We start from the raw sequence: 16,130 nt of genomic DNA, 5'->3' as shown, positions 1-16,130 counted from the left end.
CTTAGAAATTCTTCTCTCTTTATCTTTTCACATACCCATGGCTTTATTTAAATTTCTCTTGGAATTTCATTTCCTGGCTTAAAACTCTCTCTAGTCCAGCACTGTCCAATTGAACTTTCTGTGAAGACAGAAATGTTCTAGAACTACACTGTCCAATATGGCAGCTACTGAAGCTTTTAAGTACTTGTAATGTAACTAGTGTGATTAAGGAACTGAATTTTAAACTTTATCTCATTTTAATGAATTTAAATTTAAACAAACCCATGTGGCCAGTAACTCCATATCAGACAGCATGGTTAGTCACTCCCTGCTCCATCTACAAACTTATTTCTGCCACATCTATTTTACATCATAATATTACTCCTGAAACATCCTCAAATGAATTTAACTATTCAACATTTATTATTTGGTGTTTTATTCTTTGGGTAAGAAATTCTGTATTTTCATTGTGAAAATAGTCTAATAATAACTATGTGATATTTATCAAACACAATATGTCAGGCAGTGTTCTGAGCACTCGATACACAGTATATCATTTCATTATCACAAGAAAATTACCACCATTTTATAGATGTATAAACTGACACAACCACAGGCTAATAAATTTTTTGCCTAAGATCAAATTGCTAGTAAGTGAATAAGTTAGGATGTAAACCTCAGGCAAACTGGCTTCAAAGCCCAGGCTCTCACTCTATTCTTTACCCTTTCATCACCCTGGAGAGTAAGGTTTTTTATCAGTGGTTCTCTTTGTTCAAAATGCATGACAGTTGGGACCTTTCTAAGAGCTTTACTTGTGTATGCATAATATCAGAAACTATTGCCTCTTGCAAGAGGTAAGAGAAATGAGGACACAGTTTGCTGTTTCTTTTCTGTCCTATCACAATTCACTGAGCAGCAACTATGTTTGTAAAAAAATATCCAAAATATCCCCTAACTAATCTTTACTAATTTGGCGCTTGGATCTCATTTTATCAGGATGATACTAAATAGATTAGTATATATAAGTGATAATGAACAGGTGCCATCTGTTTGCTCCTATTACTACAGAAGATTATTCAAAATTTTTTCTCAGTGCACTATCAGAAAGAATTTTAAAGTAGTTGGGTTGATTATTTATAAAGGGCTATAATGTTCAGATTTAACTCAGGTCAATCATCTGCAAGTTAAAATTACTCAGAAGTGTACTGTCCATAATTAAGTAATCTTACCTACTAATATTATACAATAAGAAGACCTTTAGGTGACATGAAATCTGTCATTTTAAGTATGCCCCCAAGCCTTTTCCAGATTGCTCATAAGATTTCTTATTCTCTAGAGAAATGTGATCTCTTAGAAATAAATGTCTCTGTCAAGTCACAAGTAATATGAGCATATGATGAAAAAATGGAATTTTTTAGTCTCATAAGGGATATTGCAGTATTGTAAAATTGATTTTATTCCTCGTTATTTAAGTTCTCATGGTCATTTTAGGATTTACCTTTTAGATATAAAGGGAAGTTTATGATGCCTTTTAGGGAGGTGGGGGACAGAGGCCTTTGGGGACCAGGAGAATATTTTTCATATGAAATTCTTTGTCATAAAATGCTAATGTTGGTGTTCTTGTCTTTATGTCTATGCATTCTTTAGCTATGAGGATAACAGACCCTTCATCAAGTAAGAATGACCTGAATGGCTGATAAATTCCATTTATCAGTGTGGTCCCATGAACCAGCTGTCAGATCAGTACTGAAAAATCATTAGAGCTTCTGTCATTCACATTGAGGCAGAAGAGCAAACTGTGCAGGAAAATAATCAGGCATACAACTTCTATGCAGAATAAATATGCTGCAGGTGTATTGCCAGAAAAATTCTGCTTCACCTCTTTTAATTGGATATCACCTGAATTTAGTGCCACAGTAATAGCAACTTCATGTGGTACAGACTTGTTTTGCTTTTAATAGATTTCTCCTTTCATTTCGATGTGCTCCTCTGTGTTGCATATGTCCTCATTTCTGTTGTTTGTTTGGACATCGTTCATCTAAAATTATTTCGTGATTTAGTGTTATATCTTCAAATGATCTCAGGGGTATGAAACTACCCAACAGCAAATGAAACTAATGAATTTTTAGGTTAAATATCCAAAAGAGGGGAAAATACCTCCTTCAAAAATCAAACTTTACATATGCAAAATTGTCTCTTTCAAATCTCCATACGTCACTTGATTGTTGATCTAATTGTTCATGAACGTATCTTTTAAATTTCTAAAACAAAGCTACAAGTCTGTACTAATCTATAAGCATAAACACAAATGCTAATATTTGGGCTTTTTTTCCTTTGTACATTTTAAAATTACATGTCCTGTAATTAAGATTGGCAACCTTTGGGTGACCTTGCTGTAGACTTTCAGTTTGTTCTTCTGGTGAAGAGTCCTTTGTTTTCATTTTCTCCAATACCATTACACTTACTTCTTCATGCTCTTGCTTATTTTTTTCTTTTGAAGTTGGGCTCATCACTCTTTTATATCATTAACACTTGGGCCCATCATGTGTTTTCTAGTGGATAATAGCTGGCTTGAGTATTTTATCCTATCATTTTATTTCTAAATCTGAATAGCAATTTTGACTTGATTTAATGGCGACTCTTCCCATTTTTCCTTATTCCAATACCTGTAAACAAATAAGAGCTTTACCTTGAAAGTTCCCATACTTCTGAATCTGCTTGTAAAATAAGATATTAATATCTAAGATGTTTTCTTATTTGTATAAGCAAACATGCCACATACAATGGCAAGCTTCCTTTAGGGATTCTTTATTCAAGAATATTAAAGTTTTAAATTAAGCACATTAAATTTAGTGGATGTTTACATCTGAAATATAGTGGCTGATGGTTGTAGAAGGAAAATGGTAAATATTTGAGATTAATTTTAATAAGACTTTAATAATATTTGACTACTTTGGGACATATCTTTCTTAAGACATAGTTCTCTCTGAAAAATTTATTAAACCCAGCTTCAGATTATAGTAAACATATGTGATTTTGCCCCATCATTTTGCAAAGTTTCAATCCCCATATTTATTCCTTAGACAATGTAAGTAGCAGATAGTAGTCTGCTAAAAATAAACATTAGATTACCATGTTCAGGAAGGTACACTGGGAAAGGAAAGGGTGGGCTCATAAGAGTATAGAGATCTAGACTGTTTTGGTCCTATTCTATATACTTCGAGAGAAGTTGAGAAGATTCCATTTTCATTTATTGGATTCCCATCTATTGGAAAGATTCATTTTATTTTGATAGTAAATACATAATACATAACTACAAATATATGGACTTGTGTCACCCATTTATTACAATTGTGAATGGCAGCGTGGAGGAAACTAAGGGAATGGAGTGAGAGTGAGAATTTGTCTTCCATTTTGGACTACTTTGTTCATCCCTCTCCATCCCATTCTCAGCTTCATTTTCTCCCACGAGTTTGCAGACACTTCAAAGACATGAAGGTGTCCTGAGCTATTGGGCTTCTTTTCAACAAAGCTGCCAATTGCCCAATTTCCAAAGTCTAGTCCAACATAACCCAAGACACAGCAATCCAAAGGCTGAAAGAGTAGATGGTGATCTAGAGGGGAACTATTTTTTCCCATTTACTGTATCTCACACTTGTTCTACTTAACTATAGAATCAGACAAATAGAAGTTTAAAATTTTATACAATCTTCCATATACTGGTTCCTTCTGTTTTTGTCTGTAAATTTTTTATGGAAAAAGAGGAAATTTGGAAAAATGGGCTAAAAGTGTATCAGATGAAGAGTCCAATCAAACAAATGTTTGATTAATGGAAAGAGTCCAATCAAACAAATGTTATCATACCAATGAGACCAGTGGAGACTAACATAGCTTTACAGACTCTTCCCCCTTGCCATTCACCATAATTACATCTCCATACCATTTGCATATGTGCTGCAAATACATGAATAATTTAATAGTACAAATCTGCTTTTGCATAAGTGAATTTCTGTGTTTATAGCATTTTCATTCATGTATATCTCCTTAAGCTTGAAAACATGTAAGTTCTCATTAAAATCTTAAAATACTTACACCACCTGTCTTACATTTTCTGTCAATAAAACTGTAACATCTTTTTCAGTGTCAGTATTGTTGATACAATATGACTGTGTTAATTAAAGACAAATTATTTGACAACCCTTAATTTTCTCTTCTCTCTGCAGGTCATGGGTTATAGGTGCAATAGCTCTTCTCTGCCTATTAGGACTGACCTGGGCCTTTGGACTCATGTATATTAATGAAAGCACAGTCATCATGGCATATCTCTTCACCATTTTCAATTCTCTACAGGGAATGTTTATATTCATTTTCCATTGTGTCCTACAAAAGAAGGTAAGCTAGAATTCTCTATTCAAGAATAAATGGCATACATTCTATGACAGCAAATTACCCATAACATAAATCATTCTTGATGTGTTTGTCTCTAAGAAATAAATATATTCCTTCATTGATTTCATTTTTATAATAGTAAAGACAAAACAGACATAAAATGAAAGCATAAAAGTTGAATGTGCTTAACAGCAAAAAACAGAATCAAAATATTTTGATTTGGACAATGTACAAAAATTATATTCTTATAGATTTGACCTTATAGTCTTTAATAATTTTATTGGCAGACACGTGGAATTTTTATATTAGGGAGTAGATTTTCTAAGATGTTATGGAGGCATGGGATATATGTATATATATGTACATATATGGCATGGCATAGGAAATATATATTTTTCTGTTTTTTTAAAAACTAATTTGTATTGATATATTCTAGAAAATATAATTATCTAAACATTTTGATAAAAACATTTATTTTTTAAATGAATGGTAGAAACTTAGTAAAGATCTCTGTATTTCTTTAAAAGCACATCTTTTATAAAATCTATGATTTTGATGATTAGAATGCAATATTTAATTTTTATATTGGTCTATTTTTATGATTTTTCACATCTATAAGGACCAAAATATTCATTTTCAAAGTTAATTTTAGCAACTAAATACTTACATTGCATTTTTTTTTTTAATCTCAAGATTGATTTTCTCATCTTACACTGTTTAACTCTATTATAAATGTGGTCTTTGTAGTTCTGACCATATAGACTCCTGAGCCAAGACTGGGTCTGAATCCTAGCTCCTCTACTTAAAGGCTTATGTGACTTTGGGCCATTTAATTAACCTTTGTATGCCCCAGTTTCCTCATGTGTAAAATGGAGGTAATAAAAATAATTATGAGATATTGAGAGGTGGCTCTGAAAATGAAGTGGCAAGAAGTGAAATTTTTTTTCTGAGAAAGAAACTATAAGACCTAAAATTGTTTTTGGAAAATAAAGAGTAAAGATATCCACCTCTACGATTTTTGGCTTGAGAGACTAAGGGAACCTCAAATAAAAGTTGAGAAAGGTGTCCACTTGTCGAGGTGGGTCCAGTTTTATCCTGTTTCAGTTTTATGTGTTGGTAGGTATTAAAAATGTGTTGGCATGATCTTAAATACAGGCTAGAATAGTAATGATGACTCAGACCTGTAAATGTAAGTTACAGAAAAGAAAAGAGGTTATGATGTTAGAATGGATGGATTCTAATCTAATGGATTAGAATTAACTTAGAAAAGAGGTTGTGTTGGAATGAATGAATCTTCCCAAATACTTAGTGTACACACACACCCCCAAATTGCAGTCACTTAACCTAATCAGGTTTTTTCACTCATTGCCCAATTGATGAGGGTGCCTTCATGGAGGGACACAGGCCAATGAAAGCTCAGCCAACCTCACTGTTCGATTTCCACAGCCACCTTGGGTGTTGACATCTAGCAGATAGTCTGAGAAAGAGAGGATCTTGTATAAAAAGTCTGGAAGTGGTTCACATCACTTCTACTCACCTTCCATCAGATAGGACACTATCAGTAGTACCAACTAAACTGCAGGGAAAACTGGGGAAACATACTCTACTTTTTGTACCCCAGGAAGATGAGGAATTGGGTATTACAAACAGCTAACAGTCTACCACACTTGATGATTATGAAGAGTAGGAGACATGAGTAATGAGCAAGAATAGAAATGGAAGGAAGAAAGTGTTTGAGGAGAAGAATGAGAAGATAATACTTAAATGAAACATAAGGGGAAAATGTCCAGAAGTAGACACTGGTCAGTATTATAAAACACTTCAGAGAAGTCAGAAAGACTAAGCACTTGGAAGGATTTCTAGATTTTGGTAGAAAAAAGCTATAACTGATTGTCAAGAGCAATATGTAGAATGATGGGTGCAAAATCAGGAGATTAAGGGAAAGGGTGGCATTTGTCCATATAAATAAGGGAATATTGGGCCATCATATTTAGTTATACTAACATCTTCAAATATAGGGAACCAGCTTTATCAATTATTTTATGTATTAGCTGGAAATTGGACTAACACATTTTTAAATTTTAATGTGTATATTGAAGTTTTCTACAGAACAGAAAATATTTTTGTGCTTTGTGCATGAATGATTTTGATTGTAATTATTTTTTATTAGCCAGTACCTATTAGTTTTCCCAATTATTATTTTTATTGTATTACAAATACATGTCAATGTTTTGATGTCCAGGTAGAGATACCAGACCTCAGGATCCAAAAACTAGTCTAGAATTTTTAGTATATTGAACATATTTAACAGAAGTGAAATTTTAAAAAATATATGTCATCAAGCTCAATTTTGTGATTCATTAGAACAGAGTTCAGCAAACCACAGCTTGTGGGCCAGATTTGTCCAGCTGCTTTTAATTTTTACAGTCAGTCAGGCAAGAATGGTTTTTACATTTTTAAATGGATACATTTAAAATTTAAAATAAGTACACACACAGCATTGTTGGTTTTGCCTCTTGGTTCACAAAGCCTGAAATATTGACTGTCTGGACCTTCATGAAGAAAAGTGCCAGGCCCTGATTCAGAAGCTTATTTTTATGATTTATAATAACTAGTAATAAGCATATTTTCTTTCATGCATTCTATGTTTTGAATTTTTCGATTTTGGTGGCATTTTTATTGGGTGTCAAGAACATGGACCAACATCAGAGAATATGGACATCGAATTATCATTCACCTTTTTTTTTGCCTACAAAAAATCCAGATACTTCTCTTTGAAATTACAGAAACAGTCAGGAGATTTTTCTTTTATTCCTTTTTTAAAAATTGAGGTATAATTGAGATATAACATTGTGTAAGTTTAAGGTATACAATGTAATGATTTGATACACTTATGTATTGTGAAATAATTACCACCATAGTGTTAATAGCTAATACCTCTATCATCTAACATCTTTTCTTTTTTGTGGTGAGAACACTTAAGATCTCCTCTCTTAGCAACTTTCAACTGTATAATACAGTACTGTTAACTAGAATCATCATCATGTATCTTAGATTTCTAGAACTTATTCATCTTATGGCTAGAAGTTTGTACCCTTTGACCAACATTTCCCCATTTCCACACAGCCAACCTCTGGTAACAACCAATCTATTCTGTTTCTATGACACATAGATTTTTTAGATTCCACATATAAGTGACACCATACAGGATTCATCTTTCTCTCTCTGACTTACCTTCACTTAGCATAATGCCTTCAAGGTCCATCCAACATTGTTGCAAATGGCAGGATTTCCTTCTTCTTGTGCTGAATAATATTCCTAGATATATGTAACACAACTTCTTTATCCATTCATTCACTGATGGACACTTAGGTTGCTTCCATATCTTGGCTGTTGTGAATAGTGCTGCAATGAATATGGGAGTACAGACATCTCTTTTTATTCCTTGGACTATATACCCAGAAGTGGGACTGCTGAATCATATGGTAGTTCTATTTTCAATTTTATGAGGACCTCCATACTGTTTTCCATAATGGCTTGTGTACTTATTTACATTCCACCAACAGTGCCACAGGGCTCTCTTTTCTCCATATCCTCACCAATACTTATCTCTTGTCTTCTGGATGCTAGCCATTCTAACAGATGTGAAGTGATATCTCATTGTGATTTTATTTGCATTTTCTAATTAGTTATGTTGAGCATCTTTTCATGTTAGCCATTTGTATGTCTTCTTAGGTAAAAAACGTCTATTCATTTGCCCACTTTTAAATTGGATTGTTTGGTTTTTTGCTTCTGAGTTGTATGAGTTCTTTATATATTTTTGGTATTAACCCCTTTTCAGATATATGATTTGCAAATATTTTATTCCATCTGCAGATTGCCAATAAATTCTGTTGTTTCTTTTGCTGTGTAGAAGCTTTTTAGTTTAATGTAGTACAACTTACTACTTTTGCTTTCGTTGCTTGTGCTTTCGATGTCATATCCAAAAAATTGTCAAGAACAATGTCCAGGAGTTTTCCCCTGTTTTCTTCTAGGAGTTTTGTGGTTACAGGTCTTATGTTTAATTCTTTAATCCATTTTGAGTTAAATGTTGTGGGTGGTATAAGATAGGGGTTCAATTTCATTCTTCTGCGTGTGGTTAACCAGTTTTCCTAATACCATTTATTAAAGAGATTGTCTTTTCCCCATTAATTATTCATGGCTCCCTTGTCAGATATTAGTTGACCATATATGCAAGGGTTTATTTCTGGGCTCTCCATCTGTTCCATTGTCTATGTGTCTATTATGCCAATACCATACTGCTTTGGTTACTCTAGCTTTGTAGTATAGTGTGAAATCAGGAAACATGAAACCTTCATCTTTGTTCTTTCTCAGGATTGCTTTGGCTGTTTGAGGTCTTTGGTGGTTCTGTACAAATTTTAGGATTGTTTTTCCTATATCTGTGAAGAATATCATTGAAATTTTTTTGAGAGATTGCATTGAATCTATAGACAGTATTGGCTCTTATGGACATTTAACAATCATATTTCCTTTAGGAGGCTTTTCTTAAGCCATCTGACTGAATTTCAATAATATGCCCATGTAGTTGCTCTTATGTTTGATTAGGGAAATATGAATTATTCCATTTTTGAATTATTTGTTTTATAGGATTATTTGTTGATTGATTCAACTCATTAATAAAAATCAAACTTTGAGTTTCAGTCCTTTTCTGAGTGTGGGTTGTATGATTGTGTCACCAGTATCTCCACTGAGTGACATTAAAGTTGTCAGTTTTTCTTTTGTTGTGTACTCAATTATGTGATACATCTCAGAGGGTTTCATAATTATTTTATTTCTGAACAGAGAGTATAAAAGAAATATTCCATTTGTCAGGTGTATTTTCTTTCCCATCTTTATATATTCTAGAACAACCTCATGTTGAAATAATAAGATACCATATCTGATTGGGATAAGATGAAGTATCATGTGAAATAGTGGATTAGCATATGCAAATAATTGATCAGTCAAATAAATTTTATTGTAATCTAAAGAGAAATATCTCATGGACATGGTCCATGTTATTTTGAATTCTTCTTTTTAAAACACATGCTTACCACTTCAAATCTCATCATAGAAAAATAAAGTCTGTAATGATTCAGCAAATAATGTAGCTAAATGTGGGACTTGGCATCTCTAGATATCTTGATTTACTCGTTGTTTATATAATCAGTTCAGAACATTTAACCTTTGTTGGTAAATGTAAATAGTCCATGATGAATTCCTGTGTCTTATGCAATATTGCTGCCTTTGTAAGTAACAGGAATGGAACTGGTTCCTTTTCTCTCCTCTCCCTTTCCCCCAAAATATTTGTTTAGATTTAAGTCACTTCATTACAGAACACTTCCTCTTCTAAGAAGAAAAATCTCACTTGTTGAGTACATTAGGAAAAACAAAATGGGATGTAGGTTATGGTGAAAGTTTAGGTTTTTGGAAATGCTTCATAAATTCAGTACAAATTACTAAACTGTAATTGATAGTGCTTACCTTTGGGTGGAGATTATTTTAAGTTTCCTCAAATTCTAATTAAATGTTTGTCCTTATTTTCTCCAGAGACAGAGGAGGAGATAATCTAATAGATTACTTTAATACTATATAATGCCTTGTGTTGGTCTTATATCAATATTAGAAATGTGGCATCTTAGTAAGAGCTTTCTGATCATAAAGCACCCATGAGATTTGGATTTTTTTCACATAAGACACATCACTTAACTTTTTCAGTCTTTCAGTTTACTTTCATTGCTTAACCTTTTCAGTGTTCTTATCTGTAAAATGTAGGTAATAATTATTTCCCAGAATCATTTTGAGGGAGGAGCCTAGCATAGTTCCTAGCAAATAGTGATTAAAAAGTAGAAGCTTCTTCATCTCACCCTCCCAAAACTCACACATGTCTTGGACACACACAGGTGGGCACAAACTTACTTCTTTTAAAAAATAAACAAAATATGAATTGGCTTGTAAATAGTGAATAAAAATAATTATTTCTAATTATTGATGAATATAGCATAGAAGAGGTTGGTTGGAAAACATTAATATAACTTAAATATATTAAATAATATGTAATTTTGACCTTACAAATCAGAGAAAGGCTTCAAAGCTTAGCACATCATGCCTCTCTGTTTTGCTCTCACTGAATGCCTTTTTCTCTTATCTATCCATTCTTTCAACTTAATCTTCTAAACCAACACATTCCAACCTATCTTTTAAAGATAGCTTGAAGAAGTCCTCTTCTCTGAGAAGCCTTCCTTGGTCTGCCTACCCACTTCCTATCAGGCTCTCTTCCTCCATGCTTTGATTCACCTCACTCTGTATCATTGTTCCTATCACATAATAAGGATTTAATGAATGTGAGTTCTTCAAACAAATCTGAATATCGTCAGTCTGTGATTTTGCTATATCTTTGATAGAATGAATGTTAATATATTAAGATATAATGTTTTATTTCAAATACTAATTTTAATGTGTCATCACACTCATTTTTTTTTGATTCTAAATAACACTTCTCAAAAAAGCATGTTTTTATAACTTTGTTTTAAATAATATTACATTGTCACAAATTCTGGAAACTATGAACTCATGTGAAATCAATAAAGTGCTAAGAATAACATATATACAGTGTTATTTCATAATGAATGTAAAACTTGTGAATATAAAACCAGTAAGTTATCCTAGAATGTGTTTTTAGTTGATGAACAAGTAGTTGGAGATTATTTTTCTTGATGTTGCTAGTGGAGGTGAGATTTAGAACAGTTACTGTTTATTTTTGTATGTCTTGTTCGATTAAATAGGCAGTAATAAAAATTTTTAAATAAACATGATCAAAGTTTTCCCCAAAATTGTTGATATATTTTCCTGTTCGAAAACATCAGCTAAAAAATGCTTATCTCCTTTTATCCTGTGATTTTTATACTACAGCAAGGATTAATAATGTAATCACGGTGCTATATAGAAAAGCATTCATATTTCTCTGTAATTATTGAATAGAACTATTTTGAAGGAATGAATTTAAAATATTTTGAGAATATTTTATAGTTTCAAGTTGCAAAGTTGACCTCTTTTAAGAGAAATAAACTTCAGAGAAATATAAAATTTTTTAAAATGCTTAGCCCAGCACATTCCTTTTTTTTCTGTTCTGTCTCTAAATATTCTCTCTCCTCTCTTTCTCCCTCTCCTTCTTTCTCCATTCCCTCTTCTCTTTAACTTCCTCACTACACTTCTGCCTAAAGAACAGTACAACTGTTCTAGTGAGGAAGTTAGAGAGAAGAGGGAATGGAGAAAGAGTTAGATAGGCTACTTCATATCAAATCTATGAAGCTAAAAATAGTGTCTTGAAGAGTCTTAAGTTTTGGTTTTTTCAACTGAGACTGTATCATTATAGTGTGATTGGACATACGTGTGTTTGTGTTTTAAAAGGCTCCAATTATGCAAAATTTCAATCTTGACAGTATGAATATTATTTTATATTGTAAAAAAAATGTATAAAATATATGCTGAACAGACTTTTTTATATCTGTAGGGCAAAAAATTTTTTGTATTAATTATCTAAAATAAAACACATACATTTTATATTTCCTAGCTGAAATGAATTACTTGCTAACAGAAGTTGATATTTTTGGCTAGGTACGAAAAGAGTATGGGAAATGTCTGCGAACACATTGTTGTAGTGGCAAAAGTACAGAGAGCTCCATTGGCTCAGGGAAAACATCTGGTTCTCGAACTCCTGGGCGGTACTCCGCAGGCTCACAGGTAAACAATATTTGTTAACTACAATGAATATCTCTTACCTATATTCTGTTATGAGTTGCTATCCTTTCTTGATGAGAGCTATTTTCTATCCCAAGTATTTAACATATTCAAATTTGTTGTTTTAGTGGTCTCAAATGAAAAATGTTATGACAGAAATTTAAGAAACCAAATTGCAAAAAAAAGTGAAGTTTAGGGTTCTAAGTTTGCATAATAATTCATGATTTCAGATTATTTCCAGCCTGAATGAATATAGAAGGTAAGGAAAGGAATTTGCATTCCACCCAAATTCTAAGAAGTAATATTTTACATAGATATATGATTCTTGAGTTAATTTCTTCTCTTAACTAGTGTAATAATTCTTTATCATATACTGTATTTACTTATTAGATGGTATGTTTCATAAAAACAGTTCTAACTCATACCATATTGTATGCTGGTAAATTGAAGGGCAATTCAGGGGTAGTGAAAAATACCATAATAGCATCATTGACCTTAACTGATCTAAGTGCTACTCCCAATCAGTCCAGCACTAAATATAGTAGCTACATTAATCCCTCATCAAAGAAATTTTAAACTTTTAGGTAACCTGTCTGCCATTTTCTCAGGCCACAATGTCAGTCAAAGATTATTACGTAGAAAGTTCAGCAACTCTAGGATGACTAAAATGAGCCAGTCAAATAAAAGACATATGTGGGTCATGCATGAATGAGTTTGGGTTTCCAACTAGCATACTAATATTTTTAAGATTGTATGGTTCAGTGGGAAAAAACAATCATTTTTTTCAGTGTTGTTAATAGCAATTTTCTGAAGAAGACTTGAATTTTAATTCCTAAATAAAGTTATAAATAAATAACATTTTTTAACTCAGCTCAACCTATAAATCTATTTTTTTAACCTGGTAATTTTATATATAATATAAAAAGACACCTTCATTTGTTCTTTGACTAATTTCCAATCAGCTTGTAAATTTAATCAATTAAATTCACCTAAACAATTCCATTCATATGCTTAGAAAATTAAATATCCTTGTAACTTTAAATATCATTTACAAATCTATATATCTGATTCTCTCAAACACATTCACTGTCAGACTGGACTGTTGTACACACCTAACTAGCACTTGAAAAACTCTATAAACCAAGATAATGAACATATTCTCAGAAATAAACACTTGCCTCACGCTAAGGAGTTCTCTTTTATCTTACAAATAAAACTACATATCTAATATCAATCTGATATTTCCAACTAAAAATTTTAAAACTAATCTATAACTGTCAAACCTATCAGACTATCTCAACACTTAACAAGCACTAATTATCATAATGAGCATGAAACTTATTCCTACATATAATATACAGCTATTAATAATTTGAATTTATTTTATTATTTCTATGCCTTACTGAGGTTGCAAAGTTGTAAATTAGGGGAAACAAATGTTCCAAGTTAGGTGGACTGAGATTTCTTAGTCTAGGACTACTAAATTTGTCAGTTAGAAATCTGAAGTTTCACATAAGAGATAAGAGTTGGGGCATACCTTCCAGCGTGACCTCCTTGGAATCCATTCCTTTATTTTCAACCTGATAATGCTTAACTCTCTTTTTTGTAACAATCTTTTCCCAGAACTTTTAAATTGCCGAGATTCTGTATGTCATTTAACTTGATTTGTTTGTGCATACTTCTCATAAAACCGAACGCATCAACCATTATCCTGTAGTCATTTTATTGACATATACCCTTAATGAAACAATACTTTGGAGCTTCATTTATTATGTTAGAACAGAGTTGTGCAGTGTTTAGCATTACTTCTAAGCTACATGATAGGGCAGTGCAGCTTAATAGAATAACCATAAACTTGGTGGGTGGGGAGACCTTGGTTTGAATTCTAGCCTTGCCATGTACCTACCAGCTGTGACACAAAACAAGTTATTAAGTCTCACTGACCCTCAGTTTTTTCATAAGTAAAGTGGTTTCTGATTTCTTATGTTGTTAGGAAGATCAAGCTAATGTATACCAAACACAACATACTGTACATGCTCAATAAACTGGAGCAGGTACCACTTACTAGTGTCATTATTGCAGACTATAATTTCAGGTATATATTTTAAAGTTGTGTCATTTTTTTCACTTTTACAGTTATAACATCACAATTCTAATATTGGAGAAAAAACCCAATATTAGATTTTTTATTATGCTTACTATAATACTAATTCTGATTGACTACAATAATCCAACCCTACATAAAATGATAGTCACTTAAATCTAGTCTGTTTAGGTAAAAATAATAAATATTTCATCTTAACTGTGAACTTCCATGAGCAAAGTCTAAAACACTCACTGATATTAAGGTTAAATTTGGGGAGTATAGATGCCTTTTTCTACATCAGAGAACTTCTGAAATCACAATTGTTATATTTTTTGTTGAGAAACATTGAGTTTCTCTTTAAATGACAGGCAGTCTTGTAAGCTCTGGTGATAAAATGATTGAAAGACAAATAACTTTCCCCGTGATCTGGAGCTTTCATTCTAATTGTAAAAGGCAGAAAATTTATTAACAAACAAATAAACCAACAGGGAATATCAGATTATGAGAGCTGGTGGATAACCAAATATGGTTATGTGCTAGGCAAAGACTATTTGGGGAAATGACGGGAAGGAAGTTCAGGGAAAGAGAATTCCAGGTGAGAGAACATCAAATACAAAGCCCTTTAGGTGGGTGAGACCTTGCAACTTTGGGAATGAGAAGAATGTCATTGGCTAAAGTGGTGAGAGAGTGAATAGGAGATGAAGTCAAAGAAGGCTGGAGACGGATCCTAAGGTATTTTAAGAGTATGGGAGTTCACATTTTATTTTGATTACTTTAGAAAGGTAATGGGATCATTTAGAAAATGCAGTGACAGGAAATCATCCACATGTAATAAAGATCATGTGGCTACTATGTAGGTAATGAAAGAGTGTGATTGGCAAGACTAAAAATTTAAAAATCCTCTCCACCTGTTGATCCCCTAGTGATAATCACTTATAAAAAGTTGATAATATCCATAATCACACACAAGCATATATTCACAGAGATGTGTATAGGATTGGTATGTGTGTGTGTGTGTATTTTTAAAAACTATGAGCTGAAGTACTGTCCTTTCCACTTTGACCTTCCATTAATTGTCCTGTCATTTATTTATCTTTCATTTGTTTTATTGACTGTGTAAATGTATTTACTTTTGTTACATAATATTTGATACATAAAAAAAATATGTGGCATATATTAAATTGTGAAGCACAGTATAATAAAATCAATACCCGTGAACTCACCAACCAACTTAGGAAACAATATTTTCCATATGTTTTTCCCTTGTTGAAACCTCTCCCTAACCAATCCCTATGCCTCTCTACCAGAGACAGCTACTAACTTTTGTTCTTCATTTCCTTGACTTTTCTAATAATTTCTTCACCTCCAAAAAAGATGTTGTTTACTTCACCTTTTTAAAATCTTTCTTTAAAATGGTACCTTATTGTATGTAGTCTTCTGTGACTTGCTTTATTCACTGCCATATTCTAAGGCTTGTCCTGGTTCGTTCCATGAACATTTAAGTGTTGGCTCTGTGCCACATACTGTATACTTTTCTTCTGCCTGCAATACTTTACCCTTTTCTTCGCTTCCTTTTCAGCAATTATTTGATATAATGTAGTGAGTTGTTAATCTCCTAGATCAGGATTCAAATACTGGTTATGTCACTTATTTGGTCTGTGATATTGGACATGTGAACCTCTAAACCTCAATTTTGTAATGAATAAGAGAGTGAATACATGAAAAATACATAGCATAAAACCTAGAACATAGAAAGAATTGAAATATTTAAATATTATAGTTATAATACATATTTTATGTATATACACATATAATAATCACTGTGTACCAGGCATTATTTCAGGTGTGTGATACATCACTGAACAAAAAAAGACAAAATTTTTGTTTTTCTTTTTTT

General features: G+C 32.3%; 1 protein-coding gene across 9 annotated transcripts in view; it reads left to right on the top strand.

Annotated features, from left to right (window-relative positions):
• The window catches only part of ADGRL3 (adhesion G protein-coupled receptor L3), an 851,742-nt gene that overhangs the window by 808,211 nt on the left and 27,401 nt on the right, over nucleotides 1–16,130 (top strand). For all 9 annotated transcript variants that reach the window (XM_036853251.1, XM_036853252.1, XM_036853248.1 and 6 more), the window contains 2 exons: nucleotides 4,203–4,371; nucleotides 12,025–12,150. In XM_036853251.1, coding sequence (XP_036709146.1) covers nucleotides 4,203–4,371; nucleotides 12,025–12,150 — 295 coding nt within the window. The remainder of the gene's footprint in view (nucleotides 1–4,202; nucleotides 4,372–12,024; nucleotides 12,151–16,130) is intronic.

Source organism: Balaenoptera musculus, chromosome 5 (genome assembly GCF_009873245.2).
Source record: "Balaenoptera musculus isolate JJ_BM4_2016_0621 chromosome 5, mBalMus1.pri.v3, whole genome shotgun sequence".
Taxonomy (NCBI): domain Eukaryota; kingdom Metazoa; phylum Chordata; class Mammalia; order Artiodactyla; family Balaenopteridae; genus Balaenoptera; species Balaenoptera musculus.
Note: the sequence above shows the minus strand (reverse complement) of the source record. Positions and strands in the feature narration are given on the sequence as shown.